Source organism: Theobroma cacao, chromosome 4 (genome assembly GCF_000208745.1).
Source record: "Theobroma cacao cultivar B97-61/B2 chromosome 4, Criollo_cocoa_genome_V2, whole genome shotgun sequence".
Classification (NCBI taxonomy): Eukaryota; Viridiplantae; Streptophyta; class Magnoliopsida; order Malvales; family Malvaceae; genus Theobroma; species Theobroma cacao.
In genome coordinates, this window is record NC_030853.1 from 20055168 (window position 1) to 20080547 (window position 25380).

Here is a 25380-nt window from a genome sequence, read left to right on the forward strand (position 1 = left end):
TCCTTTTTATAAACCAATGGAACCCCTTTACAAAGCTTTCCCTTTTTCTAATGGTTAGGAAGATCCTCTTTCATATTTTCAAACCTCTCGCTCGTTGAAAGATTATTTTTGACACAAATGAGTAGACCATCAGAGCAATGTTAGGTGCACTGCTTGCTTGTTGACATGTAGGTTGGCTCGCGTGGCGCACAAGCAGTGTTATTGTGGGCTTGCCTAACCTCTAAGTTCGTCATGTGGGGTATGACACTTGGAGTTGGATTTGGTTAGCATTGCCAAGAGAGAGAAAAAGAAAAAGAAAAGAAAAATACACAAAAAAAAAAGAAAATTCAACTTTAATTATGCTATGCAATGAAAGATTGCCTCTTAAAATTTACTCAAACAATCAATACTTAACTTTTTTTTTTTTAAAAAGACATTAGATATTGTTCTAAACTAATCAAAATAAGACCCTAGATTTTAAATAGAAAGATTGAAAATCTCAAATGTTAACTGGGATATTTTTTACCAACTCACATATCACAGCGTAAAAATTATAAGTAGAATTAAATAATTTATTGAATTAGGACATGTAAAAAGAAAAGAAAGGAAAAATAGAAGTATACCAAACTAAGAAAAGCCGGATAGAAAGGTCCAAACTCCAACGTCCAACGTCCATCGTAGATATTGGACCACCTGGGCACCTTTTATTGAAAAAATTGTCTCACGTGCTTTGAATCTACCCTGTGGAGACTAGCAAGCACCATGCACCCCCACTCAAAGAAAAAAAAAAAAAAACAAAAGCTTGCACTCCACGAACTAACCAAGAAAAGACGAAAAAAGAAATGCCAATATAAAATCAGCTTTCATTCCTTCAATAATTTGGACTTAACAAAGACTTAAAAAAAAAAAAAAAAGCCCGAAAAAGAAACTTTCATTTTCCTGTGAATTTCGAAACCCTAACTTGAATGGGGGATCCGTTGGAGAGGTTAGGATCGGAGACAGCGATGGGATTAGAATCGACAATCAAAGAGGAGCTTTGTATGGAGATCGACCCTCCGTTCAAAGAAAACGTCGCAACTGCCGAGGATTGGCGGAAGGCTCTTAATAAAGTTGTTCCGGCCGTCGTCGTCCTCCGTACCACAGCTTGCCGTGCTTTTGATACGGAGCCTGCTGGTGCTAGTTATGCTACTGGCTTTGTTGTTGATAAGCGAAGAGGAATTATTCTCACTAATCGGCATGTAGTCAAACCAGGTTGACTTCGTGAAGAATTTATTAGTATCATCTTTGAATTATTTTTTTTTGTTTGGTTTTGCTTATTTGCTAGTTACTTTTTCTTTTCCGAAATGTAGTTATAAAAATTGATTAAAATTAAAAATTTAACTGTTTTGAGTAATAAAATTGATGATTTTAGTATTATATGGATCAGTTATGCTTGAATCTGCGTCGCATTACCTATATGCTTATTTTTAATTGGATCTGATTTTGTTTTTTCTTTTTTGTTTCTTTTTTACTGTTGCTTTTACTTTTGCGTAACTTTTGAAGGAGCAGAAAACTAATAGTACTAGGAAAAAGCAAGGAAAAGAGAGCGTTGTTTATTTTTGTTGTTTGAGCCTCATAAAATTTCGGAACATTCATTTGTGAATTAATTACTGTCTTGTCTGCTTGTAGGACCTGTTGTTGCCGAAGCAATGTTTGTAAATCGAGAAGAAATTACTGTGCATCCTATATATAGAGATCCGGTGAGTGAACTCTTCTTCATTTTACTCTATTTATGCTTGGTGATTTATCTTATTCTGAGTGTAATGTAGTTCATTATTCCGCAGTAGGATATTCGGGCATGACTTTTGAAATAAACCATTGGCAATGTGCTTGGTTTTGGTTGTTCTCCTAGGAAGACTGATTTGTGGGCTCACACTGCTTGAGACTACTTGGTTAGGTTGTGTTAGATCATCTGCCACATGATATGCTTTGCATTCAAGTTGATATTTCTACTTGCTCTTGTGACAGCGGCTATTATATTGTGGGTTCTTCTATCTATATATGGCACTAACTGACTAACATCATGTTATTCTTTTCAGGTTCATGATTTTGGCTTCTTTCGTTACAATCCTGATGCCATTCAATTTTTAGACTATGAGGAGATTCTGCTTGCCCCAGATGCTGCTTGTGTTGGATTAGAAATCAGGGTTGTTGGTAATGATAGTGGAGAGAAGGTAATAGAATTCGAATCACAGTAGTAGTCTTTGTTTTACTTCTCTTCATTTCTTATTTCTATTTTATTAACATTATGTTTAGTTTAATGTTGAATTCCAATTATTGAAGGGATTGCCAAAAAAAAAAAAAAAAAGAAAAGAAAAGAAAATCATTTAATGAAGGAGTCCTTTTACATCGGTTTGGAGAAATTCATGGTTTTTCTGATTAGATACCAGTTATTTTTCATGAGTGATGTCTCACTATGTCATGCTATTTGAGAACATGAAAACCAGGTACCTAACAGTTATTCTGCTGATTTGAATCAAAATTTGTAGGTTTCCATATTGGCTGGTACTCTTGCTCGTTTGGATAGAGATGCTCCTCACTATAAAAAGTATGTGGTAGTTTTATTAATTTTTTTCTTTTGAATCATCTACTTTAAGAATGTTATACCATCGATATTATTTTAACAAACATTAGCTATCTTTGATGATCTCATGCTTTTGTCTTATTAAACTGGTTTTTCTTGTACCATTATTGATTTTGGCATTGTGTCTCATACTCTTGATTTCATTGTAATAGTTTGACATATTTTCATCAGCATTACTGAATTTTGTGGTTGCAAACTTTATCATGGCAACTCTGCCTTCATTGAATTTTGCCTTTGAGTTACTGTTTGTGTTACCTTCTGTATGATGCAATGTTTCAAATACAGTTGTCACCAAATCTGACTGAGATTGATTTTATGTTTGATTTCGTTCATATCTTCATTTGGCATCTTCTACCAAATCAAGGCATAGTTCCACTCTACTTTGATTTCTGCAAACATCATGCTAATGCTTTATACCTGGTGGTGTGTGCCATATAGGAGTTACATGCACACTGCATGCACCACTTTCCGTTGTAGGTGATCATCATGAGGTTTCATTTTTGTCTAGTCGGCATAACTTTAAAATTGATTTGACCTTTCCTTTACCTTTGCTGGTATTATATCGTGAGGAATGCTTGAGTTCAGTTTCTTCGGTTTTAGTCATGACTTCTGGTCAATAATTGATCTATGCTTTCTAGCTATGATTTCTAGAAATATCTGTTATGTTTGCTGACATGCTTATTTGTTGCAGGGATGGCTATAATGATTTCAACACTTTCTACATGCAAGTATGTAGCTTATTCTTTATACCACATATTGGATGTTTGGGGGGTTGATTAACCTTTTCTGGTTTAATTTGTAATTTCTTTCGTCTGATGTTCTTTGAATATAATCAAAAACATGGTTTAATCCTGGAGTGTATAAAAATATATCTCATGCAACACATGTTTAGTAAAATATATGCACCCACATTTCCATATTGAATGCCCATTTTTGACTTGCACATCGTTTAAGAAAAGAGGTTCTTACTTTAAATTTCTTAAAAAATTCCAATTCTTTTTTAATATTGATGTTTAATGGTTTTTAATGCTGAAAAGAAAAAAAATATAATATGGAATATAAAAAAGCTGCAGTTTGTGTTTGAAAAAGAAAGATCTGTACCAAACAGAGGAGGGGGGGGGGGGGGGGAGGGACATAATTTCAAGCTTCCTAAAATTGAAAAGTAAACATTCAAGTTGGAGAAGAGGGACTGTGTAATTGTATTCATCTCTGGAAGAAGTTCATGATAAGTCATTGGAAAGCTCTATAGTTTCTTTGTATAAGTAAGTTTAAAGTAAACAGTGATCTTTGGGATGATAGAGTGCAATCATGTGGATATGATTTTTAACAAGGTTCAGAATAAGTGAAAAATTGTGGATGGTATTAAATGCTTTAAACCTGATTAGCATTATGATGGATCTGCAGCATTATGAAAAGTATTACTTATAATGTTTTCAATTGGTGTGGCATGTTATGATGTTCAATGACATTATCATTTTTGATAGTTTTGTCGAAGAGACAACCTTCTTGGTTCTGCAAGTATCTGAGTTTTGCATGTATGCTTGTCTGTGCTTGATTGTATCATTTACACTTGTGCTTAACTTTCAGGCAGCATCTGGTACTAAAGGTGGTTCAAGTGGTTCCCCAGTGATTGATTGGCAAGGCAGGGCAGTGGCCTTGAATGCTGGTAGCAAGTCATCCAGTGCATCAGCCTTTTTTCTACCTCTAGAACGTGTGAGTAGTACTTTAACTGCTTAACCCTTTATACCATGCTTCTGGTATTATCCGAGATTCCACTCCATTTGTCTCTGGAGGACTGAAGATTGTGTAAGCCGAATTTGGAGATTTGGGCTACAATATTTAATGGTTCATCTAACTCAAGCTTTGTATGATTCCCTTAGAAATTGTAAAAAAGGGAGTGTATAACTAAAAGACCCGAATCTATGCACTTGAAACCTTTTGTCAGGTTGCTCCTGGAAAGGCCTAATCCTTGGTAAAATTTGTATTATTTATTGTTTATTATTTTTGGTTGAATGTCTTGTAAGTATTATTGGGGCTTGCTTTTGCTTAGGATTATCCTCAACAGATCTGGAGCCTAGAAAAGTCAGTCCCAGTCTGGTTATGCCTCTATGGGTTGAATTTTGAACCTTATAGCTTATAGATATGTGCTTACTTGGTGCATAAGTTACATTGCTTTTTCTTGATACTAATGTTTTTAAAATAGAGAATGTTTCTGGATTGCAAGAATAGGATTCTCAAAGTTAGTCCAGCCAGTTAATTGTTGACTGGATGAGAACCTCTGAAGCCTTATAAACCATATTGACCTGCTCATGGATTGTTGTTGTCTACGTTATTTGTTGACTTGCCATGTTCCTCCACCTGTATTTGGCAGTTGTATTATTGGGTCAGGATTCTGCAGAACAAGTTTATTTTACCTTATCGGATATATTATTAAACTTTTAATATTTTCTAGTATTCTACTATCCAAAGTACTTTTAACTTACACACACATGCTTCTAAAAATTGGCCTCAAAAAATTGGCCCATGAAATCTTTGTAGAACTCCCAACTTCTTTTTGGATTTTATGTCCATAGTTTTTATTTGCACTGAAAATGGGCTTTGCCCTTGATTTTCTGAACAAACAGAACCACATTTTTAGTTCTGTCTGATTTCTATGAAAAATCAGACATTGAAACATTAGTTATTTGATTTTCAGGTAGTAAGGGCATTAAAATTTCTCCAGAAAGGAGGAGACTCGTACATGAGTAAGTGGGAAGCAGTTTCTATACCTCGTGGTACGCTTCAGGTTTGTTGTTGATGTTATCCTTGTAGAGCTTTACTTCTGTTTTTCCCCCTTTGTTTTGTAGAATACATAAGGTTCAGTATTGGATTAGGTGATTGGAAAATATGGTGATGTTCATGTCTAGATGTTCAAGCAATCATATGAAACTGAAAAATAGAACAACCTGTTTTATTTTTTTTTCCTGGTATGTTATTAGAATTAAGATGCTATGATGTCCTGCTAGATCTTGGTTTTTTGGATTTTTGTGGAAAACCCTAATAAATAAAATGACTTGGTATGCTTGCACCTCTCCTTCCCTTAACAAACCCTGAGAATATTAACTTACAGATAGAACAGTAAACGCTCCCTGATCCCTCCTTTTGATGTGACGTGGGCAGGACGAAAGAATGAGAAATAGGTGGTAAGGGGAGTAAAAGAGAGGAGAGAGAAACAGTCGGAAAAGAGAGAGAATTGAGGCTCAGGGGGAATAAGAGGTGAAGACAGAGGAAGAATGAGAGACATTGTGAGGAAGAGTGGAGTGAATATCCAATTCCAATGATTAACTATATTGATAATCCATAATCTGAAAGTTCTCTAGGAAATTGCAAACCCAACTATATATAGCTTACTATTCATAAATCCTAACATAAAATTGCTGATCTTCCTTTAACTAAGGCCTAATAAAACATCCTTGAATGGGCCATAACCACTCAAGCACTACAACTTAAGTGTTATTGCTGGTTATCACGATTATACACAGCATAGTTTATCAATGGCTGCACTATATAGATTGTTTTCTTGATGTTTTTATGCCCTTTGGCATTTCTGTTAATGTTTGAGAATTTGCTTTTAGATGATTTTAATGTAGGATTTATATTTTATATAGGCTACATTTCTCCATAAGGGGTTTGACGAGATACGTCGGCTTGGTCTTCAAAGTGAAACAGAGCAGGTTCCTGTTTCTTTGTTGTCATTATTTTTTCTAGCTTTCCCATGGCTCATTTTAGAAAAGTGATTCCTCATTTTATATTCTTTTTCCAAATTTAGATGGCACGGCGTGCATCTGCACAAGGTGAAACTGGAATGCTTGTTGTTGACTCTGTGGTGAGTAAAGTTCAGTTTTCTTTATCCAAATTGTGTTTCAAATTGTTCTTTTCCCCCCATTTTTTTAGTTTATTTCATTATCCTCTGAATCTGAACCTACTTTTAGGTGCCAGGTGGCCCTGCTCATAACCACTTGGAGCCAGGTGATGTACTTGTTCGGGTGAATGGGGAGGTAAATTTAAGCATACAGTCATGAAGAAACAAGTTTTGATTCTGTATTGTAATTTATGGATTTGTTCTTTTGTCGTACTTTTATATGATTGAAATTTTAAAGGAAGCTCATTGCTCTCTCTGCTTGGCAAAATTTTGATATTGGTTATTGACATTATGTATAAATTTAAGTATGAAATTCTTCATATAGTCATGAATGGATTTTAGGGCATCTTCCTAATTTTTGTGATAAAGTATCTTCCTAATGACTCACCTCCCCTCATTTGATGAGAACTTATTGTTAACGTGTATGGTTTATAAGGAACTCTGGAAGATATCCTACCTGCCTTCAATAAGTGACATCTATTGTGCTTTAGGTGCTTTCAATGAATTTTTGGTGGACGTTTATTTGTGGGTGCCTACAAACCATTTTTTAATACTTGCCCAAGTAGGAATTTCTACTATGACCATAGAGGAAAGACTTTTTCTTTTTTTATTTTTTGTAAAATAAACTGACTGCGGCAGCTATTCATTTCCCCTAATAGAATTTGCTTAATTATTGCAATTTGAAATTCCAAGACAATACTTATGTTTTTTGGCTTTAATATGTTATTGAAAACCTATTGCAGGTAATTACTCAATTTCTGAAATTGGAAACTTTACTTGATGACAGTGTTGAGCAGACGATAGAGTTACAAATTGAAAGAGGTGGCACACCGTTGACTGTGCAATTACTGGTAAGACTTATTCCTTCTAATTTATGTCTATATAGCTCATGATCTTTTGATGCCTTGAGGATCAAATTAGATCTCACCTTATATAGTTTGTGATTAATTTTGACTTTGATCCTGGTGGCTAATATGAAGGGTTTATTTGTAACTGTGGCAGTGTGGCCCATGCACCATTACTAATTATCTTGGTCTCAAGAAGAACAATTGTTATCAGTGATCTGCATGTTGATGTATATTTTGATAATTGAGTTATTTTTTATCTTTATAATTGGCTAGCCTAGTTCCCACTGAACCTGAAGTAGATAATAATAAATTGGAGGGCCACTGGTTAAACTTAATATGAATTTTCAATTTAAATGCTCATTGAAGTAGCAAAGAGTGTATATGGTATGTTACTAACCAGTGAATTAAATGTTCTAGTAAATGATAAGCTTCATATCATTTAGTAAATTTGACTGTCAATTTCTTTTTTTGGTTTTTGATGCATATGCCAATTGTGGTGTTGAACTTGTTGACACAATTTGCTGTTTGCTAACTCTAATCAAACGGATGCTATAGTAGATTAACTGTTTTCTAAATCGCTCTCATTGTCATTAAAATATGGTTCTTACACGGTCTTTTGCTTCTTGAGGAAAGGATTTGGCACTTTGATTGCACCATGTGCCTAGATTCCTTAATTTTTATGCCCTTCTTGTACTGAGTATATTGGGAGGAAATTAATGCATTTTTTGGACAATGGTTCAGAATTTAGTATTAGCTGGTTTAAAGCCGTTGCATATGTTTTTATGATTGCTTTGGATTGTGCATCCTAAATATTATTTTGGTACATATATGTTATTCAAACTGTCAAATTTCTTGAAAAATTTTTTCTGGACATTAGTTGGTAAAATTCTTCCTTGCATTTCCATCCCACCCGAGACACCAGAACAGATATCAGGGGCACCCTTCTCTTAGATCATTGACACTGATACTAATCATTGTGGGATTCAATCTCGGTTTGTTTGCATGATAATAATGACAATGATGTCTTGAAATAAGTTAGTATAATGTGCTGCAGGACTTCTTTTGAGAAGTAGCTACTGACTGAATTTCCAGATGCTCGTTCTTGTAGTTTGTTGTCTTACTTTATGTTGAGAATGAATGCAAAAGCTAATGTGTTTCCCTTTTTCTGCTTCAGGTTCAGGATTTACACTCAATAACTCCTGCTCACTTCTTAGAAGTAAGTGGTGCAGTAATACACCCCCTGTCTTACCAGCAGGTAGGATGCAGTTTCTGCTTAACACGTGGAGCCCCTCTGCCCCCTGCCCCCTGACCCTTCTCACTCTGATTTTCCATACATTGTTCCCTGAATAGGATTATTTATTTGCTTTTACCCTTATTCTGTGTGAGGATGGTGCTGCTGTTGCTGACAGATAATTTGACTTATTTTGTTGTTACTTGAAACAGGCAAGAAATTTCCGTTTCCAATGTGGTCTTGTATATGTCTCAGAACCTGGGTTAGTCTAACTGAATATATTTATGAAAATTGTCATATCTATTTATTCAAAATGTGTCTTGAAAAGAAAAAAAAAAATATTTAATGTATGCATATGTTTGTGTGCCTAAATTCTTTATGCTAATTTATCTAATAAGTAAGGTTTGGTGTTTGGTCATAATCCACGATATAAGTTCTGAGTTACCTTTTATCATTTAATGAGCTCTTTTTCCTCCATACGCATGGCATCAAGGATTGCTTCATCTCTTTTGGAGGTTGAAAGACTAATTTATGCTTAATATTATTTTCAACACTATATAGTGTTTTTTAGCAAGCATCTTTAATTGCTTATCCTTACACCAAAATGGGAAATACTGGATTTACGCATGACACAATTAGATTTACTCTAATCTGTATCAATACTGAGATTGCTCTTTATTGCTTTGGGCTTTCTTCAGTTGGTTAATGGTTTGATTTCATCTGTTGCAGATATATGCTATTTAGAGCTGGAGTTCCTCGACATGCCATCATTAAGAAGTTTGCTGGTGAGGCAATATCAAAACTTGAGGATCTAATTTCTGTTCTATCTAAGCTGTCTCGGGGTGCTCGGGTGCCTTTAGAATATATAAGCTACTTGGATCGTCATCGAAGAAAGGTATTTTATCATGGACTATGCAGTTTCACCTGATGCCTATGTTTCTGCAAACTTCAGTTGTTGAGCATTATGCATATAAGCTATTGATGAATTTTGCATTTCCTGGAAAATTGAATGGGTGAGTTTTACCTTTATGCCATAAATATTTCTAACATTGAATGGAGTATGTGATGAATTGAGGTTGAAGGAGGCACCATCAATGTAGTAAAGAGTTCTGACCTAGCCTGGTATTGGGCTGTACTGTACATGGTTTTTTGTCCCAGTATCACTAGGCTTGTTATGGGGCTTTGAGCTTTGGTAAGCCTCGTGTTTTGGTGGGCTTATCAACTTGTTGTAGGATACCCATCTTGACCCAACATTTGCATGGGATGTTTCTGTTCAAAAATGCTGTGCAAAAGTGCAGGGGCTTCTTTCTCTGTTCAAGGGAAACACGAAGCATGTAAATTAAAGGAAAAGACCAGCTGGTAACCTTTAGTCGAGTCTGCTTTGGAATTGGGTTGGTTCCTAAAGGTCTCTGAGAAGTATTTCCAGTATTTTACTTCTATTGTTGAGAGAAATTAGGGGTAAAAACAAACCAGTTTACTAGTTGAACAGCTTAAAATGAATTTATTTGTGTTTGTTTATTACGTTAATCAAGTTTGAATGAAGATTTAAAGCTTTTTGAATAAATGAGCCAAATCTGAACAGAGGTAAGTTTGACTCATTTATGTTGATGGAGGCTTGATCAAATGGCTTCCAAACATGATTGACAAAAGGAAACAAAGTCGGCATAAATTTGACTCCTTAGGCATTGACCTGAGTATTAATGTGATGGGGTTGGATGGTGGTAAATTCAGGTTCAAACTGACTCATAAAAGAAACAAACCTTCAATATGTTATTATGATTTTAGTTCTTTTATTTTCGTTAGAGCAACCCACGATTTTTAGTTACTTGTGTGTGGATTGTTAAAATAGCTATCATCCTCTATTATTTTTCCTAAAATGTCATTTGTCAATTAGAAAGAGCCTGGAGAAAGGGTTGTTTAGGATTTGGTTATGCAAACATTAGAGGTATGATTTTTAGGCTCTTGACTGGTCTTATGATCCTAGATTGATCAAAGATGCAAGGTGTGCTATCGCTTGATCATCAAGCACAAAAAGGTGCTTAATTTAGTGAAGCAAGGGGCTTATTATAAAAAGATTCATAAATATTTACCAAAAAGAAAAAAAACTTGTTATCTATTGTTATACCCAACGAAGGTAAAATTATATATTCTTTGATAATTTGACTGAATTCCTTGTCTAATGTGTTAAAGTTTTACAAAAAGTCACCATTAGATTCTGGCTCTAAGTATTGTTTATTTCCAACAAGTAGTTATAATGGGCAATACCACTTTTTCTTGTTCTTGATAGCACACATGCATTCTCCTTTTCTGTCAGTTGAAAATGTTATGCATAAGAAAAAAAGGTATTGAAGAAGACTAAAGGGAACTTAACTGAGGCATGCCTTTTTTGTGAAGGTGCCTCTTCTTGGGGGTTGGAAGACACTTTTACTAGATTGTTGCTCCTTAGCCCCTAGGTGCACCTGCGTATATTCCTTGACTACACTGAATGATTCTAAATTTCTGTGACTTGAATCCTATGTGCTCCAACATCAATTTCTGTTTAGAATTTTAAAAGGAAGGATCATGGTAGGGTTTTGATCTGGATCATTGGATCTGGTCAAACCTCAATTCACTTTCAATTCTACCTATTCGAATAATGTAAGAATTTGAGCTACTCTGATATTAAGTTCTGAAAAATTCACTAGTATTGCAGGTTAGTTTGAATGGTTAAGTTTTAAGTATTTAGAACTGAAAATGTTGTGAGGATAGTAGTTGCAGTTATTTATTATGAAATTGTTTTTATTAGTTTTAGGAATTGATTTTTTCCTATCTTTTCAAGTGTGTAGTGGAACTTACAATTCATCATTTCTCTGATTTGCTTCCATGTTATTCCTTCTATTACTTCTTTGCATCCTCTCTTCCCTTCTTCCTCTGGTTGCCAGCGTTCTCTCTGTGTCCTATTTGTTTGCTCTGCGGACATGTTCTGCTTTTGCTTCAATTGAGATTATCCATGCTATTTGTGATCTCTGTGATTCTGTTGATGGTTGCAGTCTGTATTGGTCACGGTTGATCGCCATGAATGGTATGCACCTCCACGGATATACACTCGTGATGATAGCTCAGGTTTATGGACAGCCAAGCCAGCCTTTAAGTCCATGCTGCCATCATCTGGTGTTAATGGTGAGGCAACTCATATGGAACACATACATCAAGATAATCACCAAGAGTTGACTGATGGTGTTACTAGTATGGAAACCAGTTGTGAGCATGCTTCTGCAGAATTGCATTCTCGGGATGAAACAGGTATTGGATCAAAAAAAAGACGAGTTGAAGAGGATATGTCTTTTGATGGAGTTGTTGCTGACTGTTCCTTAAATGAAACTGGTGAAGTTAAGTTGGAGGACACAACTGCCACGGAAAATGCTGTTTTAAGGGACTATCAAGGTGCAACAGCTACAGCAGCTAATGCTTCAATTGCTGAACAAGTAATAGAGCCTACCCTTGTAATGTTTGAGGTAACAAATTTCTGTTGATTGCATAGTTCTTTTCTTGTGAACTATACAGTTCAGCTGTGTCCTTTCCTTTTGTTATATCCTTCTGTTAAATATTTTTGTCACAACATAACTTTGATGGTAGATGATGATGTTTCCATTCTCTTTATGTTTTTAGCCATTCTTCTATGACCGTTATACTGTATGAGTTCATGTTGCTTTCATGACTGTTGTTGAGATTGTTATTATTGGCAATTTATTGTCTCTCGTTTTTCTCAATAGAACAATCTAAGTTGATTTTCATGCTTACAGGTTCATGTGCCACCATCATGCATGCTTGATGGTGTTCATTCACAACATTTTTTTGGGACTGGTGTCATTATATATCATTCTCGTAGTATGGGTTTGGTTGCTGTTGACAAGAATACAGTTGCAATTTCTGCATCCGATGTGATGCTGTCCTTTGCTGCTTATCCAATTGAAATTCCTGGAGAGGTATGCTCTTTTAGTGAAACAACATTGAAAAATCATAGCATAGTTTGTTGAGTTTTCTGTTTTCAACTGCAGGTTGTTTTTCTTCATCCTGTTCACAATTATGCTGTAGTTGCATATGATCCCTCGGCTCTAGGGCCTGTTGGTGCTTCCGTGGTTCGTGCTGCGGAACTACTTCCTGGTAGGTTTTACTTTTGCAATTACTCTACAGTTTGGTCATTAGATGTATTCTTACTTGCTCATGTTTCTCCCATGCAACCGGTTTTACACTTTTTTGTTGTTATTATACCATATGCTTCATCTTGTCCTGAAAATTTGGTTGGGAAATTGATTTGACAAAAGGATAAAAAGATTTTATTCTTACGTTCTTTGAAGTCCAATTTGGTAAAAGGAAGTCTGTTCTCAGTTCTGCAGTGAAAGAGGAGCCGGGGGATGGAAAGTTAATGTTGATTTCTGTAGTGTGTTTTTTCTGTTAATTTAAAACACCATGAGTCTACTTTTGACAAGGATTGACATTTTGTTCTGTTTGAGACAGAGCCTGCATTACGTCGTGGGGATTCAGTCTATCTTGTGGGTTTAAGTAGAAGCTTACAAGCGACATCAAGGAAATCAGTTGTGACCAATCCATGTGCTGCTCTGAACATTGGCTCTGCTGACTGTCCACGGTACAGAGCAACAAATATGGAAGTTATTGAGCTTGATACGGGTATGTTTGTTGCTATTACTTGAAGGTGGAATCTAAATTTACCCACATGTTGATTTCAAAATGTTCAAAATGGATCTTGTATGCTTTTGCAGATTTTGGTAGTACATTTTCGGGTGTGCTAACAGATGAGCATGGAAAGGTTCAAGCAGTTTGGGGAAGCTTTTCGACACAGGTTTCCACTCTGACCAAAAAATATAAAAAGAAAAAAAAACCAAAGGTTTCCTCTATTTATTAACCTTCTTGGATAAACTCCATTATCGCCATATAATCTGATGCTTCCCATCATTGATTTCAGCTGAAATTTGGTTGCAATACATCAGAGGATCATCAATTTGTCAGAGGTGTCCCAGTTTATGCAATAAGCCAAGTTCTTGACAAGATCATATCTGGTGCTAATGGACCGCCTCTTCTCATAAATGGTGCCAAAAGGCCGATGCCACTTGTTAGGATCTTAGAGGTTGAACTTTATCCTACGTTGCTTTCAAAGGCCAGAAGCTTTGGATTAAGTGATGACTGGATCCAAGTATGTTTTGTTTCTTTATTTTATCTATTTGTGTAGCAAATTTTTGAATCAAGATCTTGGCAATATGTTAACAGAGATGCTGTGAGAATGTCTTTTACCCTCTCTTTAAGTCCTTTTGTCAGTTTCATATTATCTCATCAAATTATCACATTAATTGTTCTTTTCTGTAGGCTCTAGTCAAGAAAGACCCAGTGCGACGTCAAGTTTTACGTGTAAAAGGTTGTTTGGCGGGATCAAAAGCTGAAAATTTATTAGAACAAGGTGATATGGTTTTATCAGTAAATAAAGAGCCAGTTACTTGCTTTCGGGACATAGAAAATGTTTGTCAAGCATTGGACAATGGTGACAACGGAGGGAACCTTAGCATGACCATTTTTCGGCAGGTAAGCAAATTGATACAGGTGGAAAGAGTATCTGTCTTTTTCCACTTTGTAATTATTCCTATTATTAATTTGACTGAAAGAATTTTCATAAGCTCTATGTTCTATCTAGTGTATTGTGTTTTTACTTTAAGTTTTATTAATGCTAATATGCAACTGTAGAAATGATTTGCCTTATTGTGTTTTTAATTGTATGGTATGCCAGGGACGAGAAATTGATCTTCTTGTGGGGACAGATGTTAGGGATGGGAATGGCACAACACGAGTGATTAATTGGTGTGGGTGTATTGTTCAGGATCCTCATCCAGCCGTGCGTGCTCTTGGATTTCTTCCTGAAGAAGGTCATGGTGTTTATGTGGCACGGTAAGGGTTTTTCTCTTAGTAAAATGTTTTCATATTCATTTTTGTTGGAAAATAATGATGAGAACGTAGAAGGTGGCAGTAAGGCAGTGGAACCATTTTAGCCTCAATATATTTGAAGGCATTAGAACACTGCTACACTACTAATTGAATTCCTTAACCAGAAAACTCATGAACATACCTGAAGGTAGTAAAATGCTTGCAAGTTTGATTGCTTGTGGCTGCAATCGGCATCTAATAAAGCAAACACGATATCAATCTAATTTAACTTGTACGTTTGAAGGCAGTTATAAATCATAGTTTTCATGAATTGATTGCTTAAGGATCTGGCATATATTAAGAGATTGCTGTCCCTTATTGCCTGAGTACAAGGGAGTGACAATCAGATACCTTTTAGAATTAGTTGAACCTCTTTTTGACTGATTCACAGAAGGATTTTGATGTTTAAATATAGCTGCATTTGAAAAATAATTAGTTTAGTGTTTTTCATACTTTTCTGAAAGGAGTTTCAATAAGTAAAAGTTCACGTAAGATAGCTGCTGTAAAAGAAATATATGCACCAATATCAACCAAATATTAAAGATCATTCTATGATATTTAAATTATATTCTCAATTAGGGTGAGCTTATTTCCACGCATGTTTAAGTTTCTTCAACCCAAAATTCGGTTATCATGTGAGTAAACAGGTGAGACCCACATGTCAATAAATATGGCTGATTTGAATTTGAAAAAGTGTACTTGGAAATAGGCCACCCTTTCAATTATTAGAAAGAAACAAAATGAGAGGTATATTTACAACCCCAAACCAATTAAAATTTGGTCCAAGGACATTTTAGGTGTAATACCCCAGCCCAAGTATCATTTGTGTTTAAGTACTATAAAAGCCCTTCCTTAGTATTTGATAATTAATGTGGATATTTGTTGCAATAATTTTGTAAGCGAGGGACTTCCCTGCAAAATTAGGGCCATCCTTATAATTTTTGAATGTTTGAAGATCAGTAGCCGTAATTGTATCTCTTTTTAACGTGTGTGAAAACTCTCTTATATATAGGAAAACTTTTATTGACTTGTAAGGGATTTAGGATTAAAATTTGTTAAAAAACTTCAAAATTTATGTGATTCTGATTCGCTGTTGTATAATCTAATTTAATTGGATAACTAGGAATTATTCTGCTCATTCAAAAAAGATACAAGGATGAATTTTTTATGGGATTAAGAACTGGAATATGGAAGAATTAGGGTTCACAAGGAGTATCACAAAACCACAAAAATCCTAACATGTGAGTTTCTGTATTGCAATAAAAAAAGTTTCAGTATAAACTTCAAGTTTTATGATCTGAATTTTGTATGCGTTGAGTGCTAGTTGAGTCTAGTTTATAATGGGATCAAACAGAATTGAATTTGGGGTTTTTTACATTGAGATTTGCCACTTTTCTTTGTTGGGTGCAAATGTTGTTAGGCTATAGCATCTAGGAACAATTTCAGGATGCAAATTCTCTAAGTTGAGTTATGGTTAGAGCTTTATATGACTTTAAAGCTATTGAGTCTTGTGTCTAACCTGGAGCCTTGTATGACTGAAAAGCCTATTTAGTCTTGTTTCTAATTCAACAACCCATAATTCAACCTAGAGTACACAAAGAAATCTTGAGATTAGCCCTTGGTGTTGCTGCCTGACAGCATATGCACCCTACAAAGATAATGGCTTAACTGAACTTAGGCAACTCCAAATTCATTTTCCTTGATCTGTTAAAAGCTAGACTTAAATAGCTTGACCACATAAAATTTTGGTTGGTCAAACTTCATGGATTAATACAAGAATATTATTTAAACTTAAGTGTTGTAAGGATTTCAGTTAATATAATGGCAGATCTTGTGGTGCTCCTTATAATTCCTTTCATGCTCAAGCCTTAATCCCATAATAATTTAATGGCATAATGCTTAAAAAAGCTCCTAAACTATTCAAAAAAGAAAAATTCAAATAAATCCTTATCCTTCTTTTGCGTTCAATCAAGCCATTGTATTTTTATTTTGGATCAAATAAGCTCTTGTGATTAACAATTGACTAATTGTTATTAGTCAAAAATACCATTTGTCATTTTAAACTCACGTGATGTTGACTTAGTGCTGACATGGAGGGTGAAATACCACAGCTAGTATGACATGTTAGAATGTTACATCAACGCCATGTGACATAGAATGACAAGTGGCATTTTGACTAACATCAGTTAGTTAAATATTAGTCATAAAGGTTTGTTTGGCTCAAAATAAAAGTACTAGGGCTTAATTGAAAGCAATAAAGGAATAAAGGTTTATTTAAATTTTTCTGAATAGCTCAGGAGCCTTTTTGGGTATTATGCCTAATTTTAATCATTATAACTTCTTTGAATGATTTGAATAATATCTAGTACTCGATTTAATTAGTTTATACAAGAAGAAATGTAAATCACAGAAATTTTGTAGCTTTTTAACAAATTTTAATCCTAAATCCCTAACAGCCTGAAGGAAATTTTACTGTCAATAAGATGGTTTTTACTCTTGAAAAGAGAAATCCGACTATGATTTCTGATTTTTTTATCTTCAAGCTTGATCTTGCACAATCTCCAACCCTACAGAAAAGACATTTATAATGTATCCTTTTTTCGTTTTTACATTGGTTAATTTGGCTACGAAGTTAACTATTGTCAACACTAATTTTGCCTCTAAGTCTCTTGTTTATGAAATTATTTAATAAAACTCCACATGCTAATTATTAGAAATTAAGGGACCCCATGCTATGCTAAGGGGCTTTTACAATACTCTATCTACAATTATTCTAAGAATGATAATTTTTAATCAACAGAAGTTTATGCTAGTAATATTCAATTTGTTGGTATTGGTCTTGACAATTTGTTCTTTTCTCAGGTGGTGTCATGGTAGTCCTGTTCATAGATATGGGTTATATGCTCTACAATGGATTGTTGAGGTTAATGGAAAAGCAACTCCTGATTTAGATGCTTTTGTTAATGTGACAAAGGTAAGCCTAGTTGCCTCCTTTTTCCCTCTTTGTATATTGTGCTTCATACATAAAAGTTTAGTTATATGATTGTATGGTGTGCTGTTGGAAGTTAAAATCTTTTCCTTTTCTTCATCACGTTTTAGATTTTGAATGTTTAATGGTTATTTTGAAGCCTATTTGGTTTTCAACTACACAACAGCAAATAGCCTCTTTCATTCCATAAGTTTAAACGGACTTCCTAAGATTTTAACTTAAGACTTTAACTTGAGTTTCCTGAGTTTTTACTGTTGGGACAAGCATTTGTTGTATTTATTTATACTGTATGAGATGCACAAAGCTCTTACATGACAGATTGGAGATTATATACAGAACATGTAGGAGTTAATAAGTGCTTGCAGTATTTGTATGGGTGTGGTTCATTGGTGTCACATATGCTAGGATAAATCCTACCATTGAGTGCCTTGAGGGCAATAGCAGTAGATTGTTCTTAAGCCGCTAAGTAGGCACCTTTAAGCAATGTGAAGATTTAGTTGGCCCTAATTACTGAGTGTCAATTTTTTTGGGGGGCAGGGGTGGGGGGTCAAGGGGAGGGAGGAGGGTTGAGGAGACTAGATTGGAGGGAGTAAAGGTTGGACCATTCTCTGTTGAAGAGGTTTCCATATAGTGGCTTTGAGGTTGATTAAAACTTTCAAACTTTGTCGAAATGTCACTTTTTAAAGTTCTTTGGATCGAGAGATTTGGAAGAAGAGGGGTTTGGTTAATGGTTTCTTCTTATGGTCACTCTCTTGCAAAATACTACTGAAGTTTAATTTAGTCTAACTGGATTATTACTGAAATAGCAGTAAACCCTTCTTATCTCTATTTCCTACACAAGGTGAAGAGGAAATTCTTCCACTCCACTACTCTCCATCCTCCTACCCATTTATCCTATTTTTATATCTCTCGAAACTTGCAAACACATTATTATATTTTGCAAATACTTGTATTCAATATTGTGTATCTGTCATTGCTAGTACTGTAACATTGAAATTTTTTCAAATCAATTGGGTTTGATGGAGTGCATAAGAGTGTTTTTGCTTTTGATAGGAAGCGTACTTTGCATTAGTTAAATTTTTATTCTTTCTTGTTTCGTGTCTTTATTCTTACCTACATATTGCAATTTTGAACTTAAATAGACTTAGGCCATGATTGAATTATTATTTGTTCTTTGATCAACAGTCTTAGTTGAGTTGGGTTTTAATGTTTTAAGCATAATGATTTTCCAACACATTACTGGAATTGTTAGTTTGGTTTGTGAGCAATGACACAAGAAACAAAGTCTCTGTTTCATACTCGTGTTACTGTGTATTTCAAATTGTGCAAGATTTAAGCTATCAGAAAACTTGTAAGACAGTTAACCAACTCAGACTGAATGGTTAATTAGTTGTTTTTTGTGTTCCATTGCTATTTTTTTGGTTTGTTAAATTTCTTCTCTAGTCAGTTTACTTGAATAATATTTTTGTGATCTTTCTATATTAACAGGAATTGGAACATGGGGAGTTTGTTCGTGTGAGGACAGTCCATTTGAATGGAAAGCCTCGAGTTTTAACATTGAAGCAGGATCTGCACTACTGGCCTACATGGGAACTGAGATTTGATCCAGAAACTGCAATTTGGCGTCGAAGGGTGATCAAGACCTTGGATTGTTGAAACTCATGAATGGGAATTTCTATTTGTTGTTGGTGAGGCAGCTGCTGTACGAGGGAATCAGATACTTTTCTTGATATGGCCTGCGGGCAATTGTCAATTTGGGCAGAGGGTTGGTGCTGGAATGACTTTTACAGTTGGTTCGATTATATAGAGAATTGGTGCCATCATCTTGGGAGCTATAGGTTTCAGCATAAGTTTACGACAATCCGGTGAGGGCTAAGCACTTATTTAGCACGAAATCTGTCAGCAAATAATATATTGTATTGAAAGATAATTATATTGTGTAAAATCAATTATAGACATAGGTAAATGGTTGGACAAAAATAAAAGAATAAAATTTCTGTAGTGTAGTCCATTTGGGTTGCATGTATGGTGGCAGAGAAGTTAATAGCTTCCATTTTGAGTTCTCATTCACTTGTCCCCATCTCCTCTGGATTTGAAGCAAAATGACTTGATGATATTGACACGGTTTTCCACTTTTCCTTGAATTCCTTCTTGCCAGATGCACATGCGTCTGTTCTTTGTTTTCTTCCTATTTCTCTCCTCTGAACTTTCTCATATGTAATCAAACAAAATCATACGAAACATAGGAAATGAAGAAGCTAAAGCTGTGTTGCCAATATTGGAGGAGATTTGTTAATGGCTATAGTATATTACAGTTATACAGTCATCATAATAAGTAATCATAGAGTGCATAAACCATGGCAATGATGCACAATGAAACAATGCATTTGCTCAAACAATGTTAGACCACAGATCACCGCATTGATACAGATATCTGTCTATCTATGCTAGACAGTTTTTGTTACCAAATCCATGCTGCCCATCCTCCAGCATGTTCCTTGTGATCTCCCAGAATCCTTCTTGAAAGTTCATGTGTCCACTTACAGGCTCTGAAAACATATTTACACGAAATATATATACATTATCCTCTTAAGAAGCATATTATCTAGTTTGATTAGACGGAGACTCGAGATTAGGTAGGCCATACACACTAAACTCCACAAGAAGTGTATGATTTTGCGACAATCCATTGTCGAGCTAGGAAGATCACAAATGCAAAGAGATGTAAGATACGTCGCTAACCTAATTGGCAAAATATTGATTCTCCAAATCTTTTATTGTTTTGGGCAGTGGCTGAGACACAAGCCATGAAGTCAATGAAACATTTCTCTTCCATTTACTGTTAGACATGGAATGAACACTGAGGCTCCCCAATGACGGGAACGAGCTAGTTAATCCCATTTCCATTTTATTCCCCGTTAACTACAGTGTTTCATTGCATCCATGGCTTCTATAATACAAGACGGTTGAGCAGTGGTAGTTTTCCTAGAGGTGGAAGATGACAACATGTTACAAGTGAGACGAAATTTGGCACATCAAACACAACGAGGAAAATGTAAACCTTGATAACTTCTTATCTCTAGATGATTAGATAGGAATGGTTGAAGACCACTAACAACCTCTTCCACTCTTTCTGGAATGTTGATGTTGTCCTTGTTTGCTGGCCTGCCTAATCAGTAGCTTGCTTATTGTTCCCATACTTTTGACTTCCAGAATAATCAAATTCTCTCAAAAAACTCACGCCCTTCTCATGCGCTAGTCGTGCCAATTCCATACCATCATGGACATCTGGCCACATTGGATCCAGTGACTAAATTCAGAACTAAATGTGCACTAAACAAATTATTCTATCTCTGAGATTACCACTCTCGGATTAAAAGTCCGCAATAAGTTCGAGTCACGTTGTACACCAACTTTTGCAAGGTAGTCTGCATCCATATTTACCTCCCTAAAAATATGTGAGATCTTCCAATCCACCACCTGAGCTTTGAGTTGCTCTAAATGTAAAAGCCATTTCCCCAATCAACATGGACCTCTAGTAGATTTTGTTGGTTCATGGCACAATATTTGTAGAGTCACTTTCAATCATTAGCTTAAACGAGTTATTCCGTTCTGATGCAGCAAAGATTATAAATGCTTCTCTAAAGGCAAAAACTTCGGCTAAACTGGAATAACCTATCCCAATAGATTTGAAGAACATAGCTTTAATCCTACCATTGTTGTCCCTCAATAGCCTTCCAATGCTTTTTTAACTTGTATCACCGGATGCCGCACCATCTATATTAAATTTCAATTATCTTTTTGATGATGGTTGCTAGGACACATTTGACTCTGATTCTGTGATCTTTTACGAAACTACCAAATTAATTGGATTATAAAATAAATCAGCAGTAAAATCATTCCCTTCAGGTCACTTTCCTTTTGCCTATGCTGCAACTCGCAGCTTTACTAACTCCAACACCTACTATGCATCCCAATGGTAAAGTGCCCCAGTTTCCATGCCTATTAAGTTCTTTGTTGTAGTTGCACCGCATTCCGGGATAGTAGAGAGGATTTAGGTTCATTGCGTCCAACCCATGTGTAGCCCTATTCTTGGCACCAAAAGTTTCAAATTTTTCAAGACTCGTAAAGAAAAAGGTGATTAACTGTTTCCTGCTCAGGTTTACACAATAAACAAATGTACTGGTTATCTCTGACAAGACTTCTTTTGGCAAGTTCACTCTTTATTGCAACCTTTCTTAGCATTAATTACCATGAAAACACTTATACTCTATGTAATGTGTACCTCCCCAAATGTGTTCCAAATTTCACTCTTTTCACTCTCACTTTCAAGGACCATCCTACAAAACGATTTTGATGAATAGCATTCACTCGTTATCCTTTTCCAAATCACACAATCAGTAAAATTTTTTTTCCAAAATCTGATCCTTTAATCTATCCCATAAAGAAGACCATTGACATGTTTCTCCTTCAAATAATCATCTTTTAAGTTCGATTTTCCATTGCGAACTCTCCTCTACCCATGACTTAAAATCAGTAAGTTTACCATTCATATTCAATGGTAAAGCAAAAATTATTGAATAATCTAATTTAAAAACGGTACTTTTGATCCACTCATCATGCCACAATCATATGCTTTTGCCATCATCAACTACTACACTAAAATTGAATAAAACTTGCAAAAAAATTTTGATAATAGAAAATAATGGAAGAACTATCTTTTTCCACACATTTGAGTATTTTTGGGTAACATAGCTTCTGGCAGCGAAGCATCAAGTTCAATTCCATTCTTGGCAGTAAGGAAATCTCTCTAGAATCTCTCTCTTTCATTTTCATACGTCCATAACCATAATGACTTCTCAAAATAATTTTTTATTAAATAATTAATATAATTAAAAAATAATAAAATGACCTTACAAGTCTCATTCAATTTTATTCAAATTTTTAAATTTTTTACGTTTCTCTACCCATCTTTCCCTTTCTTTTTTTTGTCCTTGTATTGTGAAATTATAAAGAAGTAAAGTTTTTATTTAATTTTTTCTCTTTATATTATTATTATTATTATTTTTTCAATTCTATTCTATTTGCTCATATGTTTTAAGTTTCTATAGATTTTCTTTTTTAAATTTCTATGAATCATCAACCATATTCTTTTTTTTTTCTATTATGTAGGTTTATCTTCTACTTATCATGTTTTTCTTTTTCTTTTTTTTTTCTGTTATGTAGATTTTATTTTTAATAATTTTAATTTTTAAAAATTAAAATATTATTGTATATGTAATTCTCAAATATAAGTTCTAACGTTACATTATTGGTTATTTTTTTTAAGGGAGAAATCTAATTAGTTCAAAACAAATTACAAGAGTCTAGGCCAGGATAGGCCTAATTTATTAGCTAACAATAGAGAAGACATATTAGAAGTAGGAGTCTCAAATGTATGTAGTCCTAATGGAAGATTATTACAGTTGGTTGCCATTTAGTTTGCACAACTATTGGCTTCACGGAATACGTGAATGATTGAGCAAGACCAATCTTGCTGGAGCATTTCTTGTATTGTTTCCACAATATTGGAATATGGTTCCAGATGAGAGCCTAATCGGTTTGCCCTTTAAATAGAAAGTTTAGAATCCGTTTTTACCAAGACCTTCCTAAAGCCTCTCTCCCAGCATAGTTCAAGACCTTTTAAAATTGCCCAAAGCTCTGCTCCAAGGGAGAAGGAAGTAACTATATTGAAAGCAAAACCCAACAACCAGTTTCCCTTTTCATCCTTGACTAAGCCTCCAGCAACAGCATTCTTTGGTTGTCCTTTCGCACTACCATCCATATTCAGCTTCACATAAGAAAAATTTGGTTTAACCCAGCTTGCAGGAATTTCGTAACTCATGTTCAGCTCACAGCAATCTAGAATATCCCAAGCTTCCTTGGCTTTTAGCCAGACCTTTTGTGATGCATTAACTAGCCATTGAAAGTCTGTTTCAAATATACTCAAGTTCCTCCAATGCTAGAGCATCCAAAGTGTATGAATGAAGATAACATTCCAGGGTAGAGAATCATGTAGGACATTGCTAGTCATATTTGATTGGATCCATTGCTACAAGTCTAACACAAGAAAAATCCCCGAAAGTCAAATTTGGTTTAATTGCCAACCATGTGTCTCTAGATGAAGAGCAATCTTGCAGGGCATGTATAAGATTTTTTGTATCATTAGTTCATCTACTACAAACACTCGAAGTGCCTAGGTTCCTTGACATCAACCATGCTGTTGTTGGAAGAGATTCATGCAAAACACGCCATATAAACATTTTGACCTTCCTACAATTCTTTTAATGCCATACTTGTCTCTATTTATTCTTCTCAGAAAGATTTGTTGCAGATTGACTTTCATAGGCAAATTTTATAGAGAATTCTTCATTACTTGTCAAAATCCAAAAGCATTTGTCAGTGTCGGTATTACTGGAATTAATGGAATATGAAACAATCTTCTGAAGAACCTCCATTGGTAAGAAATCTGTAAGAGAATCTAAGTCCCAGTTTCCATATTTATCATAGAAACATGCTATTGGTAACTTTATTTCAACTAGGGACAAGTTTTTGGTAGCAAAGTTAATTGATGGGCCACAAGGTAACCAAGAGCCCAACCATAATTTCATATGGAGACTATTATTTACTACCTTTCCCTAATCCCTTGCAAAAACCTTCTTACTTTTTAATATGCTATGCCAAATGTGGGAATCAGATGATTTAGCTGGGACTGAAAAAAGCACGTGATTCCTTAGATATTTCTTCTGTAAGATTTCAACCCATAAAGATTCGTTTCCTTGCCACAATTGCCAACCAAGCTTGGTAAGTAGAGCCAAATTAAATTTTTTAGTCTCTCTAATCCGTAAACCTCCAAGTTCTTTAGGTAAACAAAAGGTGTTTCAGTTTATTACATTGATCTTCCTCTCTCCACCTACTTGACCCCAGATGAAATTCCTATTTAACTTATCGATTTCCATGGCCATGTTGTTTGGAAGTAATGTGGTTTGCATAACGTACGAAGCCATTGTACTAGTAATTGCTTGCACTAAGGAGACTTTCTTCGCCATTGAAAGGAATTTATTACTCCACTGTTCAAGCATCCTCCTCACTTTGCTGCATAAATTAGAGTAAGTGGCTTTTGTAACCTTACCATGAAGCATCGGGGTCCCTAAATATTTGCCAAAATCTTTTGCGAGGCTAATGCAAGCAACACGACCTAATGCTTTGGCTTTGAATGAGTGAACATTTGAGGAGACAAGTATTCTAGATTTCTCAAGACTTACTTTTTGTCTTGATGCTGAACAAAACTTTTAAATAACCCACATCATAACTTGTACTTGGGTCTGAGTAGCTGTTCCAAACAACATAATGTTTTTTGCAAAACATAGGTAAGAGAGAGCCGTTCCATTTTTTGTCAGTAAGAGAGGTTGCCAATTCCCTAGTGTAACTTCTTCATTAATTAACTATAACAATTTCTCCAAACATAATATAAAAAGATAGGGAGATAGTAGATCTCCCTGCCTGATGCCTCTCAATGGCACAAATATTTCCAATTGCTTACCATTTCATAAGACAGAAAATGTAGGGGTCTAGACAATATGTGTAATTAATGATATCCATTTTGAGGGAAGGCCTATCTCCATAAAAACCTCTTGAAGAAATGACCACTTGACTCTATCATAAGCTTTTTCTAGGTTGATTTTGATTGCCAAAACTCCTTTCTTTCTTTTCATAGTCCGTATTGTATGAATGGCCTCTTGCACTACAATGACATTATCAGAAGCTTGTCGCCTCATTATAAAGCTGTTCTGGGTATTT

General features: G+C 35.1%; 1 protein-coding gene across 1 annotated transcript; it reads left to right on the forward strand.

The window, feature by feature from the left end:
- LOC18601909 (protease Do-like 7) lies at window positions 756-19700 on the forward strand. The gene is made up of 24 exons (XM_007033002.2): window positions 756-1230; window positions 1648-1718; window positions 2058-2192; window positions 2508-2566; window positions 3294-3330; window positions 4190-4315; window positions 5298-5387; window positions 6250-6315; window positions 6411-6467; window positions 6574-6639; window positions 7247-7354; window positions 8526-8606; window positions 8795-8844; window positions 9312-9477; window positions 11612-12076; window positions 12365-12547; window positions 12620-12725; window positions 13080-13250; window positions 13343-13422; window positions 13546-13773; window positions 13944-14156; window positions 14359-14516; window positions 17415-17526; window positions 19030-19700. The coding sequence occupies exons 1-24, from the start codon at window positions 945-947 to the stop codon at window positions 19195-19197; spliced, it is 3282 nt and encodes a 1093-aa protein (XP_007033064.2). The 5' UTR covers window positions 756-944; the 3' UTR covers window positions 19198-19700.

What these genes read in the sequence shown, in the direction of transcription:
- LOC18601909 (XM_007033002.2), top strand. Translation starts at nt 945, where the DNA reads ATGGGGGATCCGTTGGAGAGGTTAGGATCGGAGACAGCGATGGGATTA. An exon ending in ATCCTATATATAGAGATCCG is followed by an intron (nt 1,719 to 2,057) that starts GTGAGTGAACTC and finishes TATTCTTTTCAG; the next exon opens with GTTCATGATTTTGGCTTCTT. An exon ending in GGGGAAGCTTTTCGACACAG is followed by an intron (nt 13,423 to 13,545) that starts GTTTCCACTCTG and finishes CATTGATTTCAG; the next exon opens with CTGAAATTTGGTTGCAATAC.